We start from the raw sequence: 15,191 nt of genomic DNA on the forward strand, positions 1-15,191 counted from the left end.
ATATTGTAAACAATTTTGAATATGGTTGTTTTGTTTATTTTACTGTTTACATTTCTTAATGCATTTACTAAAAACAGTCAATTTTCTTAGAAAAAGTATATTTTAAGTATAGGTCTTATGACAACACGGATTTTGTGACAATTTTCTCTAAATATTGTTTTATTCTTGACATAAATCTTTATTGCAATATTTATCATTAGCCATAGTATTTCAGGTGTCATGCTTATAAGAGGGAGAAACACAAACACACATGTACACACACATTCTTTGCACAGATGTATTTACAATATTTGCCTGCAGCTATTTACCATGTGTGTCTCATTGCAAGTCAGTTGAGTCGATTGTGTGAACAAGTAGCTGAGTGTGGAGAAGACATAAACTCGTTCTGTCTGAAAAAGCACACTTCAAAATCAGACATTGTTTTTTGTTTTACCATCCTGTGAATAATTAACTTCTCTCCTAATATCATTATTAGCACAAAACTGAAAACAATATTGCCATAATGCAAAAATAACATTCTAAGTCATTTATGGGAAGGATAATACTGTGTGTGCAAAGAAAAAAACATACAACATTTTTAAAACACATTATTATATTAAAGTGACAATGTCGGAATGAATTCACTAAGGTACTGCATTTTATTTTAAGGAAATTTTAGGAAATCATTTGTCATGTCTTTAAAGCTTGCAATTATATATATTTTTTTTAGGACAGATGTGCTTCCTATCTATTTATTGTATAAGTTACAATTAATGACTTTAGATACAAGTTGATTCCTATTATCGCTTACATTATAGCAGCTTTATACAGTCGTTTCCTGGCCAGCCTCTCTTTTATCTGTAAAAAAAAAAAAAAAAAAAAAAGGAATGTGCAAACTTAATGTAGAAAAACGTAAAATACAGTGTTACCTTTAGCTGTTAGAAAGGGCTGACATTTAGGACTCCTTTTAGAAACAAATAGATACTTAAATCAAGAAATAAATAGATATATCAGATTTTTTACCATAAATATGTAAAGCTGTTACTGTGAAAATAATATAATTAGTACATCAAAGTATAATGGTGACTATAAAAAAAGTGTTTTACATTGTGGCCCATGTTTTAAAATGTCATGCAGTGTAAATTCTCTTTTTTTTTATGATTCTTTGATCAATCTTTTAAACAAAATTAACCCATATTCCATTTTTATGTACTTTTTGAAATAATTTGCGTTACATGGAAAAAAAAATCTACTTTTGCTAAAAATTTTCTCAGCTGTAGATTTATTGAGACTTGTAAACAATATAAATAAATAAAAATAAATAAATATATCTTTTTACACTCTTTAAATGCCCTCTGAAATCTCAAATTCCTTTTCTTACATGACATGAGTGGCGTAGTTCATCCACCTCACGGTTTGCTGCGTTTTGCATAGTGTGTTGCTTTTTGTGCTCACCACAGTGCTAAAGAGTGACTATTTGAGTTATTTGAATATCACTAAGGCCTTGTTGTCAGCTCAAACCAGTCTGGTCATTGTCTTTTTGACCTATCTATATATCAACAAAGGCCGATGCTTCTGCTAGAGATGTATGCCGGCGGTGCAGCTGTGGCTGCAGTGAAAGGAGATTTATTGAATTATGTTCATGTTAGGTCATGTTTTCTTGCTTTAGTAATGCCATTCTTTCTTGCCACATGAGATATCTGTCTGTGATGCAGCACTTTGTTATACTTCGTTTCTTTATAAAATTGATGCTTTTTACAGCCGTGGTGTCATGGTGATGTTATTAAGATGTGGATTAATTCAGGTAGGACACCACTGAAGGCCTGAAGGTGTGAAATGCAAGACCCATTACTACGTTTAATCAATGTTAAACCAGTGCATCATTGTTTCACTTGGGTCAAAATTTTGGTCCTATTCAAAGCTACGTTTACACAAAACCAGATACATTTCAAAAAACAACGTTTTCGTCTAAAAATGCTCCGCGTCCACACTATCCTTGTCAATCGTTTCCCAAAAGTTGCTCATCCACAATGACGTCGGAAAACGCATAAGTTAACCGTAAGATGCTTTGAGCTGTGTCATTTCCTTCTGGCGTTTATTTAATTTCCGTCTCTTTGAAACTTTGCAGCAATGTCGAGGAAAGTCACTGTCACATGACTAAAAATGCATTATCGTTTTTTTCTAAAGCCTCTGTATTAACAGTCCACACTGCATTCCAAAAACAGTGTTTTCAAAAAGCTATGTTTTTATTGACTAAGGCTATGTCTGCAGGAGATAGATGGTAACCTAGTTGTTAAGGCATTTGACCTTGGATCCGAAACCCCCCATGGGTGCTCAGTTATCGGGATAAAGAACTCTGCCATGGAAGGTCCCAAACCTGGCTGTGAAAGGAATAGGGTGGGTGTTGGGCTAGCAACCTGACCCCCATAACAAAACTGCTACAGAAACAGCAAGTAAGCCATCAGGCCCTTGCTGCCCAATGTGCCTCGTGGTGCAGGAGGACTGGAAAATAAAAGTCTACGTCTACACTAATCATGATAAATTCGATAACAGCGTTTTCGTAAAAAAACAAAACAAAAAAACTTCAGAGCCTTTTCAATCATTTCCCAAAAGAAAGTTGCTCATCCACACTGAAATGTCTGGAAACACTTATGTCCCTGTACTGCTCATGAGTAACACCTGTGTCTTTTCCGCCTGGCATTCATTTAATTTCCGGCTCTTTGAAACTTTTAAGGCACATCACTAAAAATGTGAAAGTATTTCTAAAGCCTCCGTTTTCACAGTTCACACTGCAACGGTTTCAAATTAATCCACTTTGGACAGCTATGTTGTCGTTGACTGAAAAAGTTGTGTCAGCGTGGATGGAGGGACAAAACAAAAAATAAAATATAGAGTTTTCAAACGAAAACCTATTACTGTGGACGTTGCAAAAAGGGCCTGAATTTGGATCGTTGAAAATGATTCAGGTGTGAAAGCATTGCTTACACCAGTGACCGGTGAACAGGTCGTCTGTCTGACGACCTGTTACTAGGCTATGATGTCATCAGCGGATTTGCATAATATATGCTGATCTCATTGGGCCGCGATCAACCAATCAGAGATCTCCGCTCGCGCCACCTGCCAGGAAGAGAATTCCCTCATTCCTATCATTCTTCCTGAGCGCTCGCGCCTCGCTGGACTTTCACACGGAAACGGTGGATACTCGCGCTTACAATTTCGGGAGGCTGAACTTCTCTTGGATTTTATTTTTCACATTTATTTTTTTCTTATAAAAAAAACAAAACCAGCAGCACTTTATTTTGTGGTCTTGGACAAAACCAAAGTGGCGCTCCAAAGTGGTATGTAGTCCGTCAGTTAGACATTGAACGAAGTTTGTTTACACGGAAAGCATCGGGTCTCCTATTGAGCAGGAAAACTTTTTAAAAGCTTCTCAGCGATTAAACATTACTTCGAGGGTATTTCTATTCAAAAAATCGTTTTTACTTGTCGAATGATGTCGGGTTTATGTTGAATTTTATTTCAAAATGGTAAAAAAAACACATCCCGAGTTTCCAATGTATGTGTGAATAAAAGTGATTATTTGATTGATAATACTGATTGTTATCTGTTAGTTAAACACGCAAAACGAGTTTATAAAGAGACAAAAAGCATTATAAATGTAGTTTTTTTTCTTCTTCCACCGTGTTCTCTTTCTCGTGTAAATACTGTGTGGTATTTCAGGAATGTGTGGAAGTGTGTGGAAGAGAAGCGCGCGCTCAGAAAACTCGCGACGTCTCACAGAAACGAGACAGAAATTCTCCCGGACCCCCAAACCGGTGTTAAATCCTTTCTTGGGGAATAAATGGATTCTGGAGCGAGATTCTATTTTAATAATCTGAATTTGGGCTGTTACAGGATCGGGATAGAGGAAGAGAAAAAAAGAAAGAAAAGAAAAGAAATCACTGAAATTTGAGATTTTTTCCTGAATGTCTTTGCGCACATGGAGCTTCAGAGTTTATCATTTTCCAGCAGGAATCAGCGCTGAGGATGGAAACACCTTTGGATGTTTTGTCACGAGCAGCATCTCTAGTGCACGCGGACGATGAAAAACGTAAGTTCCGCTTTAAGTGTTTCTTAGAATACTGTAGATCCCAGATAAACAAAATACAGTGGAAACAATTTACATGCGGGTTGTACATTACATTGGAAGGAGGGCAATTTGGGCTTTTTTAGTTTTTAAACTGTTTTGCATTACTGATATGCACTAGGTGTCTCTCTCTGTCTCTCTCTCTCTTTCTGTGTGTGTGTGTGTGTGTCTGTCTCTGTCTCTCTCTCTCTGTCTGTCTCTGCCTTTACTGGTCTACATCTCTCTGTCTGTCTGTCTCACTTTGTCTCGCTCTCTCTGCCTGCCTGTCTGCCTTTCTCTGTCTGTAGTCTTACTTTCTGTCACTTCTTGTTTCTTTCTCTGTCTGTCTGTCTCTATCTCTCTGTCTGTCTCTGCCGGCCTGCCTGTATTTCTCTGTCTGTCAGACTGTCTTTTGTTTCTTTCTCTGTCTGTCTCTCTCACTTTGTCTCATTCGCCTGCCTGTCTGTCTTTGTCTGTCAGACTGTCTTTCTGTCTCTTTTCTTTCTTTCTTTCTTTCTTTCTTTCTTTCTTTCTTTCTTTCTTTCTTTCTTTCTTTCTTTCTCTGTCTGTCTGTCTGTCTCTGCTTTTTGTCTCTCTGCCTGTCTGTATTTCTCTGTCTTTCAGACTGTCTTTCTGTCTTTTGTTTCTTTCTCTGTCTGTCTCTATCTCTCTGTCTGTCTTTGCCATTCCTGGTCTCTCTCTCTCTCTCTCTCTCTCTCTCTCTCTCTCTCTCTCTCTCTCTCTCTCTCTCTCTCTCTCTCTCTCTCTCTGTCTGTATTTCTCTGTCTTACTGTCTCTTTTGTTTCTCTCTCTGTCTGTCTCTTTGTCTATCTCTGATTGTCTCTCTGTCTTGCTCTTACTTTTATTGTCTCTATCTTTATCTTTTTTTTTTTTTATCTCTCTTGCCATGTGTGTGTGTCTGGTGTGTGTTTACCGTCAACTGAAGCTCCAGATGAATATTTCTCTTCTACCTTGTTTTACAAAAACATATACATTTGCTTCATTTAGAGGAAGATTTACATCCACACACACATCCACCTTTTAATACTTGAAACGCTGTTTAGAACTTTGCGTTCGTGTTCTCTCAGAAAATTCCAGTAAGCCAGACATTTGCTAATCAAGTTTGTAGTTTACATGTAATACATTTACAGCGCTTGGCAGAAGCCTTTATCCAGAGCGGCTTGCCTTTAAAGTGCTCTATCAATAGCTTCATCCTGATACTGGTTCACTGGGTCACAGATTAAGAATACGATCAGCCTGTAAACCCTGTGGTCTAAGTAATATAGCAAAAAGAAGTCTTTCTTTCCAGTAGTTCACGAAGCGCTATGTCATTGTTTGAAGACTCAGCTGTTTGAAAGTTAATTCCAACTCCTAGGTGTCGGGTCAGAGAAGAGACCTGAAGCATGCCTTTCTTGTACCCTGAGAAAAAGTGGGCTGAGAGGCTCTTTTGGACGATGATGTTAGCATTGTAAAGAATTGAACACTACAAAATCACCGAACTCTAGATTACGTTTTATTATAAAAGCAGTTTTAACAAACTTCTAAGCAAATGGCACAATGTGGAGCGATATGTTTGCTGTGGGGTTTGTTGTCACCTCACAGCTCCAGGGTCTTCAATCTGGTTTAGTGAGAGTTTTCCCATGTGTTCCTGTGGGATTTTTTTTCAAGCTTCCCTGGTTTCTTTTACCCATTTCCTTGGTAGCTGTGGTAGATCTACGGTAGATGCCCATATGTGTGATTGTGTGGGAATGGGTTGCCTTGAAATTGACCAGTGTCCTATTAGGGTTGAATTATTGCCCCCAGTTTTTCTCAGTTTCCCTGGAATAGATTGCAGATTTATTAAAAAATGGTTAGTTAAGGAATGAACAAATGCATGGTTGTGTGTACTGTGCAGCTTGTTTAAAAGTCAGTGACATTTTTATATCTGGCAAGCTAAACAAGTGACCTTTTAATTCAACATTAATAGTTCGTTTCTTTTCAAGGTTGATTGAACATTAACATCATTAATGCATGAAACTGGGAAACATAATTCATTCGAAGGCAAAACAGCCTGCTGTGGTCATTTGTTTCTGGGGAGTTTTAGCATATTCCAGTGTATTTTGGAGATTACTAGGTTCTTGCATATGCTGAAATTCACCTTTTCACACCAGGGCCGTTCAAAATCCATTAATCTTTTGCACTTGGTGAAAAAAAAGAATTGCCTACATATTAGAGTAAGTCACCAGTTTCTAAGATGTATGCTGCAATTAAGTTAAGAGTGTAAACATTGTATAGCAGGAAACAGAAAGTGCTTTTTTTCCCCCCAGTTAGAGTTCTAACATGATTACAATCTCAACTGGAACACACAGACCTCCAGACAGGCTGCACTGCAATTCAGTCACTCCGTAGCCAACAATCTCTCTCCATAATCACCCTGCAATTTCTCCAGGTCAAATAAATTCCTTCCTAGATTAAGTCTGACACAAATCCTGCTCAGCAGGCATTTAGGATTATTGAGACTATGTGTGCGTGACCTAGTGATGAAAAAAAGTAGAGATTTCCAAGCCCCGCTTAAACGATGTTGCTCGCCACAGTGCTATAACTGTAATGAATTTTCTTCTCAGTAAAATTCTGGTTTAAATGCAGCACATTTGTTTGGGAAAACTGAATATTGCCTAGACAAATTGAATGATAAGTGTTGAGATATATATATAAAGATACACATCGATAAAGATGGGGGGTGGGGGATCATGGTGTATGCTTGGACATTAAAATAAAAATTCCATGTTAATTATTTCAACTGCATTTTAATGTTGATTATTTTGGGGTTTATTATTTATATATAAATATTTCATTACCACCTTCTCAAGTAAAAGTAATCCAAAGCTTACACATTGTGCGTCACTGTGCGTCTTAGTTGCTTCCTTGACTGTGAGTCTACCAAGTTACTACAGAGGACGTTTGCACCCCCAACAGTCCCCCTGCTGTGTTTTTGTTTTGAACTGATGTGATGTCACTCTTGTTGTTCTAGTGCGTCCTCCTTTTGTCCAAGCACAATGCAGTTGACCTGTTTTCACAATAGTGCAGTGAGCTCAACTGAAAGCTCTTCCCTCTTGTTTCTTTTAAAGACAAATCTTAGGAATGCTCTCGCTTGCTGGAACACTTCGAGGGAGAGGCCTTGACTCACTCAAGTGCACTTTTGGCTCTGATCTATGGCTTGGAAATAACATTCAGCAAAAACGTGCAACTAGCTGGAAGGAGTGGTTTCTAACTGGCTATGCTGTTTGGTGCAAGTCATTCGGTGACTTGAAAATGACTGCAAAAATCCTCCAGGCTACTCGGTTTTACTCCACCCATGATTAGAAACGGCACAGGCCAATCGAGTAAAGCGCTTTAATGCCATTAAAGGACTGGAACAAAGCCAGAGTCTATTTACCTGCTGTAACTGCTTTTGAGCAAGATAGTATTGGTTGCAGTATTGAGTTCTTTTGTTTCATGGTAGAAACATTTCAACATCATTGATCCAAAATACAAAGACGACTTGTGTAATTACTATCAAATATTTTCTCGTACATTATTTTGGTCACTTGTTAAACATAAAGGTTGAAGATTAACACCGGCTTTCTATGAGTCATGAAGCCAGACACCTCACTTGACATCAGAATGCACCTGAACACAGTCCTGTTTTGCATACATATGATTGTTTAGTGTCACTCTGATTGACAGGGAAGAGCAGGCAATGCTGCCAGTCTTGTTTAGCTTTCTTGGACTTGTCCATGCCAGGGTCAACTGGCTTATCGACCATCTAGCTAGCTAGAAGTGAATGTAGATTTAAATATAATATACTCTTAAATATAGTACATTCTAATTACTGTTACTTGAGGTTCTGGTTTGATTTTTAGGGATTTTTCTACAACAAATACACGTCCTCTTTAATTACCAGTATCTAGTTTTTAGCAAAACTTTGTTCCAATCCAAAATTCGTTCTGTCAGTTAACTAATGTTCACCCAACCAGCTCTAAACACACAATCTGTTTGACTCAAATTTCCCTGAAAAATCATTTTTAGAGTTATTGTACATGGACAATGTTCAGGTTACTGTAGCAATGCTATAAAATGTGGTGTTTGTGTTGTACCGTTCTTCTGACTTAACTATGCTCTTAAGTCTCCACTGTTTTTTGTAACATTGGTACTTACAGAAATGAGTGTTTTTTAACACATTGTACAATTAGTGTCAGTGATAAAGAAGCCTGCTCAGATCAATAAAATATATTGTTGTGAACTAAACAAGAAACTTGCTTAGGCTAAATGTTGACGTAGCAGAGCAGCTGGTTCAGGATTCACCTTCAGAATTGAGGGCTTCTTGCCAACAGGAGGTGGGTTAAACAATGAGCCACACCGCCATGCCTTTACACAGCATGTGTTTTGGCAGGACACTGCTTCTACCAGCACCTGTTGCCTAGACCCAAACAGGAAATTGACCTTTGGGCCTCTGGGAGGTTTCTTCTTGAAAGATTGATGCATGTTCTTTGTCATCGTCTCAGTGGAATGCCCCAACACGCCAACAGCTCCCTAGAAAACAGACATGTCCATAATTGCTCACCATTTCTTTTGTGAGATTTGTGCAAGTCTCATGCCTCACTCCTGTGCTGTGTTTAAGCGTCTTATGTTTTGGCTTGTCCCAAGTTAACATGAATCTGATCTGTAACAAGGTTGCTCAGAGATTTACTGATCAGAAGCTTGAGTCACCTTGCATGTGGGTATATGTTAGGAAGTTTGACATTTGGTCTTTACACATAGAACCATATGAAGACTTTTGGTGGTTTATCAGGGCAATGCTTTGTTGCTGTTGTCTACATGTGTACCAGGAGTGGGATAATAACTGCATTAGCTACAGTTCTGCTAATTAGCCTAACTCTGCTTTAACACACTCTATGAACGTTTGTCAATTTTTTGCCTATACAAGGTTGTGTTCTGGCACCTATGAAAATGCTTTATCGTAGGTTAGGGCTTTATTTGAGCATGTGTGTGTACAGAAATTCAAGTTTGCTCTCGCTCAGTTTCTAATATCGAAATTTTCAATAAAATAATTGTAATGTAATGTTCAGGGCCTAGAACAAGTCCAGTTGAAGATGTAGGCAGTTGTTAGTTCCACAAACCTGCCATCCTTGAAGCACATTTATCTAAAATTTTTTGGCTGATGCTAGATGTGAGGTGATGGCATGTGGAGGATCAGAATGCTTTTAATTTCTGCTACACATTTAATCCACTCGTCATTAAGTCCTACCTAACATTTTCTGCCACCTTTTATTGTCGGGCCTTTTTTAATGTCAAGTTCCTATCCAGAAAAGTCTGCAGAAACAGTGAAGCTCAAGATGTCCTATTGTCCTTAAGTCGAACGAGCGATTGTTCAAGCCAAAAAAAAAGCCACTGCCACAGAGCTTCCGAATTCATATTTCCCATTACATATATTGTTCAAATGAAGTGTAAATGTAACATTTAGAATGTTTATATAGTATGATCTCACATTATAGAACATCTCTGCGCTAGTGCAGTGCTGGTGAGAAGACGTTTACAGGTTCAGTATTAACCATAGGCATGGATGGCCTCAAGGGCTTGGAATAAAGCCAGAGGTTAAAAGGTTAAAAGAGAATAGCAGGCACTCACTTGTGAGTCAAGAGTTAACAGATTATTTTCAGTCTAGTAAAACCTTTTTGAGGAACATTTGACAAACTTTCTTGAGAAGCTTTTCCAAGTTTTTATGAAAAATATCAGTTGTTGACTTTTTATGGTTTATGACAAGATTTGCATAATATAAAAAAGAGAAATACATGTTTTTGTTACAAGCAGCTTGCTTTTATTAAATAGATTTGTACATTGAAAAAATGTTTCATGTGGTGAAGCTGTTTCTATTGGGGAAAAAAGTTTTATTTATTTATTTTTTTATTCCAATATACATTTTCTTTATGCATATTACGACTTGTGCTCATTATTTTATTTATTTAATTTTTTTTATATTCTTTCAGGCCAATGTTTTTGGAGACACAAACAGAGTCTACAGCAATTTATTTAATATCCAAATGATTTTCATATTCCATTGTTTTGGATACATGGGCAAAACATTGTGTTCTAAGGAAAAAAATGATGAGTGGGCAAAAAACTAAAATCTAGCGTGAGACACCATGTTAATTCGCTGCAAAAGTTTTTCTGCGATATTGACAATGTCTGTGATCTTTCAAATTTCATTTGGCTTGAGCAGTGTAGATTTGTCTATCTGTATCAGGATATAAAATGTGTATTGCAATTTTAAATTTAGCTCTAATGAGGAAGCGAGAAGGGACAGTGGTATGGAAAATCTCCTCAAAGACTTTGAGGCTGCAGGCTATAGGATTATGCCTTCTAAACACTAATTGAAAAACTGTTCCAAAACTTCTCCTTTGAGCACTTGCTTATTTTTGAGCAAAAGATTTGGCCCCTGCTATAGCCTTTGCTATTGTAGGTACTAACAAACAGCCTGCACCTTTTAATCGAAGCAGCCATTGCAGGTCATAAAGACTAGAGTTTGACCGATATGATTTTTTTTTTTTCTGGCCGATGTCGATATTTAGCAACCAGGGCAGATTTTCTTTTTTTCCGGCCTCATCTCATAAAATATAATTCTTTATGAATAAGACGTGATACAATAAAAATTGCTTAAATTAAACATTTATTGAAAACAAGCACCTCTCCATTCAGTGCACTGGTTACCAATTTTTGTAACCATGTCTACCTGTAGCCTTAACCAGTGGTCCCCAACCCCCGGTCAATTGGTACCAGGCCACACAGAAAGAATACATAACTTTACATTATTTCCGTTTTATTTATTATCTTATTTTATTTTGGGAAATTACCGGATTCTCTCTGCCACATCTGTCTATGACTCACTCTTGATGCATGTCATGACTCCTGGTCACATGTCTTACCTCCATCCGCTACCTTCTTAAAGGGGCTGCTCCGGCCGCTAACACACAATACATTACCGCTAAACTCAAACCCCCAAGCGAGCAAAATGAACAAAAAACACAGTGGATTCACGTTTATTATTATATTTAGAAAATACCAGTTTTTATGGCAGTTGTGTAATTTTTTTTTTTTTTTGTATTTATCCGCCACACCTTAAAGGCCGGTCTGTGAAAATATTGTCTGACATTAAACCGGTCTGTGGAGCAAAAAACGTTGGTGACCGCTGACCTCAACTACTGCTGGTTGAAGGCTCACTAACAATACAGTCTCAAAAATGTTCTCGGTTCTCTTTCCAAAAGTTATTCTCATTCTCTCTCTAAATGCAGCATCATATTTAACCAATGAAATATATATGGCTAGATAAAGAATGAATGATAAGAACTTAAAGCCCGGGACACACAGAGCTGACTGCCTTTTTTCCACACTTGTTGTCAGTTTTGCTTTGTCATTGCATCTTGACAGACATGATTGAGAAAAAAAACCTACACGAATCTGTTATTAATGATTGCGGCAGGTAAAAACGCTGCTTACTTTACATATTTACAGTTCTAGCTCTTCCGGCTTTAACGTTTAGATGTCGAATTATGACTATTGCCACCTACTGGCATAGGAGAGTTATATGTTCTAATTTGCAGCACAATCAGCTGATGCCGATGAATTAAAAAATGCCCAAAATCGGCTTGATTAATCGATCAGCCTCTAATAAAGGCCAGAAGTTTCTTACGTTACTGATGTGCAAGACCGTTCATGATTTGGGTTGTGAGACTAATGATGGTATTTTATAATCAAAATAAAGTTTTACTGGAAGCCAATGCAGTGTGGATGATGGGGATCAACTTGTATTTTCTTTAGTAATGATGCTGTGTTTTGGATTAACTGGAACTTTTGGAACATTCAGACAAACTAGACGTAACAAAAACAAACGTTTTTCTCCATGATCAAGTGACACGTTTCTTATCTTATTTTATCACTCGTATGATTTCCTTATCGATATTTTTTGGGCAAAATAATTATAGTCATATCTGCACGAGCATCAATTGTGTTACTGGAGTCAAAAATCAAACCGCCTTTTATTACTACACATGGCGTAAATGAAAGCCATCTAGAGTTACTGTATAAACAGAAATGAATTTGGTTTAAGTTACTTCTGCATCCAGAACTGTGAAACTGTAAAGCACAAACCATTTACACTTAATGCACAAAAGAACTGGGACACCTGTTTGGTTTTTGTGATATGTGGTTCTTCCCAAACTTTTGAATTCCTCACACAATTGTATAGGATGTCTTTAGATGTGGTACCTTAACTTGACCTAAGAGACTTAAACCTGTTCCACTATGGCAATGCCCCAAAGCCAGCTCCATGAAGACATCATTTACACGGGTTGGAGTGGAAGATCTTAAGGGGCCTGCTATAGAGCATTGTGAATTGGAACACCCTACCCTAAAGTCAATACCTGACTTTATAAATCTCAACAACCACACTACAATCTCTAGTGGAATATCTTTTTGGGAGATTGGAAGCAAATGGCAGAATAGAATGTTCAAAACTCACACTTGAATCACATGGTCAGGTGTCCACAAACATTAGTCATTATTTAGTATATGATTTAGGTTATATAATTATTATTATTCTTTTCTCTGAGAACTTCTGACCTATCAAAATTAAAAACAAGTGTTTGGATGTAATCACATTTATGCCATTGTGTGAAAACACACGGTCACTTAAGGTCACTAAATTAGTAAACACGGCTTACCATGTCTTCACTAACTGCATTCCTGTTTTACCAGCATGCATGTCTGTGAAAAACGCACTGGTATAAAGTCAGGTCAAAGAATGGGTGGAAGGAATTTGAAATGTGCATGAGGGTTGTGACTTCAGTTTGTTGGCATGTTTACATCAAAATATACCAGTTGCAGTGTGCTATAGTGCATGCACCTCCCATAACTGTCAATTCACTCCATTACCTTTTACGAAAAAAGGACAAAATATATTCTCTTAACTGTAAATTTGTAGTTTTGTTGCTTTATTTGGTTATGTGATTTTATAATTAATTAAATTCTCAAGGCAATGCACTCCAAAGTGCAGCTGAAAAGTAAGATCAATGATATTTAAATAAATATTCTATTTTATTAAAAAACTGTGTAATTATAGATTTTCTCTGCAAATCTTTAAAGAGCTTTTAATCCAGGCAATGTTTTAATTTTTATATACAGTACAGACCAAAAGTTTGGACACACCTTCTCATTCAAAGAGTTTTCTTTATTTTCATGACTATGAAAATTGTAAATTCACACTGAAGGCATCAAAACTATGAATTAACACATGTGGAATTATATATGGAATTATATACATAACAAAAAAGTGTGAAACAACTGAAAAATGTCATATTGTAGGTTCTTAAAAGTAGCCACCTTTTGCTTTGATTACTGCTTTGCACACTCTTGGCATTCTCTTGATGAGTTTCAAGAGGTAGTCACCTGAAATGGTCTTCCAGCAGTCTTGAAGGAGTTTCCTGAGAGATGCTTGGCACTTGTTGGCCCTTTTGCCTTCACTCTGCGGTCCAGCTCACCCCTAAACCATCTCGATTGGGTTCAGGTCCGGTGACTGTGGAGGCCAGGTCATCTGGCGCAGCACCCCATCACTCTCCTTCTTGGTCAAATAGCCCTTGATGCCTTCAGTGTGACTCTACAATTTTCATAGTCATGAAAATAAAGAAAACTCTTTGAATGAGAAGGTGTGTCCAAACTTTTGGTCTGTACTGTATATCTCGTATTTTTCGGACTATAAGCCGCTACTTTTTTTGTGGATTTTTCCTGGGTTTTTCTCGGTTTCACAAACTTTTATGTCATGGCTATGTATAAAATTGCATTGATTTTTTTTTTTCACCAAATTCAAGATATCTATAGGTGATAAACTGTTGTATTTTGAAGCATCTAATTCAGCTAGGGGGTGTAAACCTCAGGCTTCCAAGTAATATCATTTTAACTCATAAGACAGTACCAGTGAATCAGCTATGATATGATTTGATTAAAATATTTATAACTACATTTTCATTTATGGCATTTGGTGTACAAACAAGCAGCTGAAGCAGTGGCAGCTTGATGGTGCTGGGATTTGAACTTTAATCTTTCCCTAGTCTGGCATTTTAACCACTGAGCTACCACTTTCCTCTGAGGATATATGACCCATTATATTTCTGGCGTTACCTTATTAATGATGATGGCATAAAAATCAGAAATATTAACACACCACTTGTTTTTTTTTATTGCAATTGGAACTGATTTGTGATCAATTACAGTATAATAGTTGCTTAATTCGGCTTTTGCATCCACTTGCATTTAAATATCTTTGTTTATATATCTGCTTGGTGATTTGGTTTGGTTAGCAATGTTTTCCCATGAATATAAATACAGCCTTGATTTTATTCCAGATTATTTGCACAGTGCCTGTAAAAGCTTTGGATCATGGGCAGAGAACATGATGGGAATAAGTAATGTGGATTCAAATAGGGCAACATCCCAAATCCTCTTGCTGGGAAAGGTTGTGTGTTTCGCCTGGATAATTGCTCTTTCTGTTTTCTGTACTTCAGCCATGGGCTAGAGTTGGTTGACCATAATTTAGTAGTTGGACTGGGTGTGTATGGTAGTCCTTCTTTGGAAGCAAAAACCTTCGGCCTTGATCCGCTGCTGCATCCAAGGGGAAAAATCCCTATGATTGACGACAATGGATTAAGCAGCTTGTTGAATGGAGCCACTGTTCACACCCGGTGTGGCCTTTGTGCCGAGTTTGTGAAACTTGAGACAATGGCTCTCTGAAGCCAATGAGAAGCATTTTCCTTCAAACTGACAGGGAGCTAGGGAGGACTGAGCAGGGGGGGTTACAGCCTCAGGGTGAATAGACCTTTAATCCCCTTCGCCATTGAGAGCCAAGTTAGAAGCAGCGCAGTAATCCCACCGTTGAGAAAGGTCAAATAAAAGGCACGGCATCAGTTTGAATAAATCTTTTTGGTTCTTTCGGTCTGCACCGGGGCTGAGGTTAAGTTCAGGCAGTTAACCTTTAACTAGGTGTAAAGTTTCAAAGATTAAAAATAATCAATATACCTACTTCCTGGTTCAGTAAGTGCAA

At 37.5% G+C, this 15,191-nt stretch overlaps 1 protein-coding gene across 2 annotated transcripts in view; it reads left to right on the plus strand.

The window, feature by feature from the left end:
• The first annotated feature begins 3,118 nt into the window (after nt 1-3,118).
• The window catches only part of vgll4b (vestigial-like family member 4b), a 35,698-nt gene continuing 23,625 nt past the window's right edge, over nt 3,119-15,191 (plus strand). The window contains exons 1-2 of one of the 2 annotated variants that reach the window (XM_046875727.1): nt 3,119-3,317; nt 3,988-4,069. In XM_046875727.1, the coding sequence (XP_046731683.1) occupies nt 4,006-4,069 (64 nt within the window). In that variant the 5' untranslated portion in view covers nt 3,119-3,317; nt 3,988-4,005. The remainder of the gene's footprint in view (nt 3,318-3,987; nt 4,070-15,191) is intronic. The other variant, XM_046875728.1, reaches the window with a different exon arrangement.

The sequence above is a fragment of the Silurus meridionalis genome, chromosome 19, assembly GCF_014805685.1.
Source record: "Silurus meridionalis isolate SWU-2019-XX chromosome 19, ASM1480568v1, whole genome shotgun sequence".
NCBI classification, from domain to species: Eukaryota; Metazoa; Chordata; class Actinopteri; order Siluriformes; family Siluridae; genus Silurus; species Silurus meridionalis.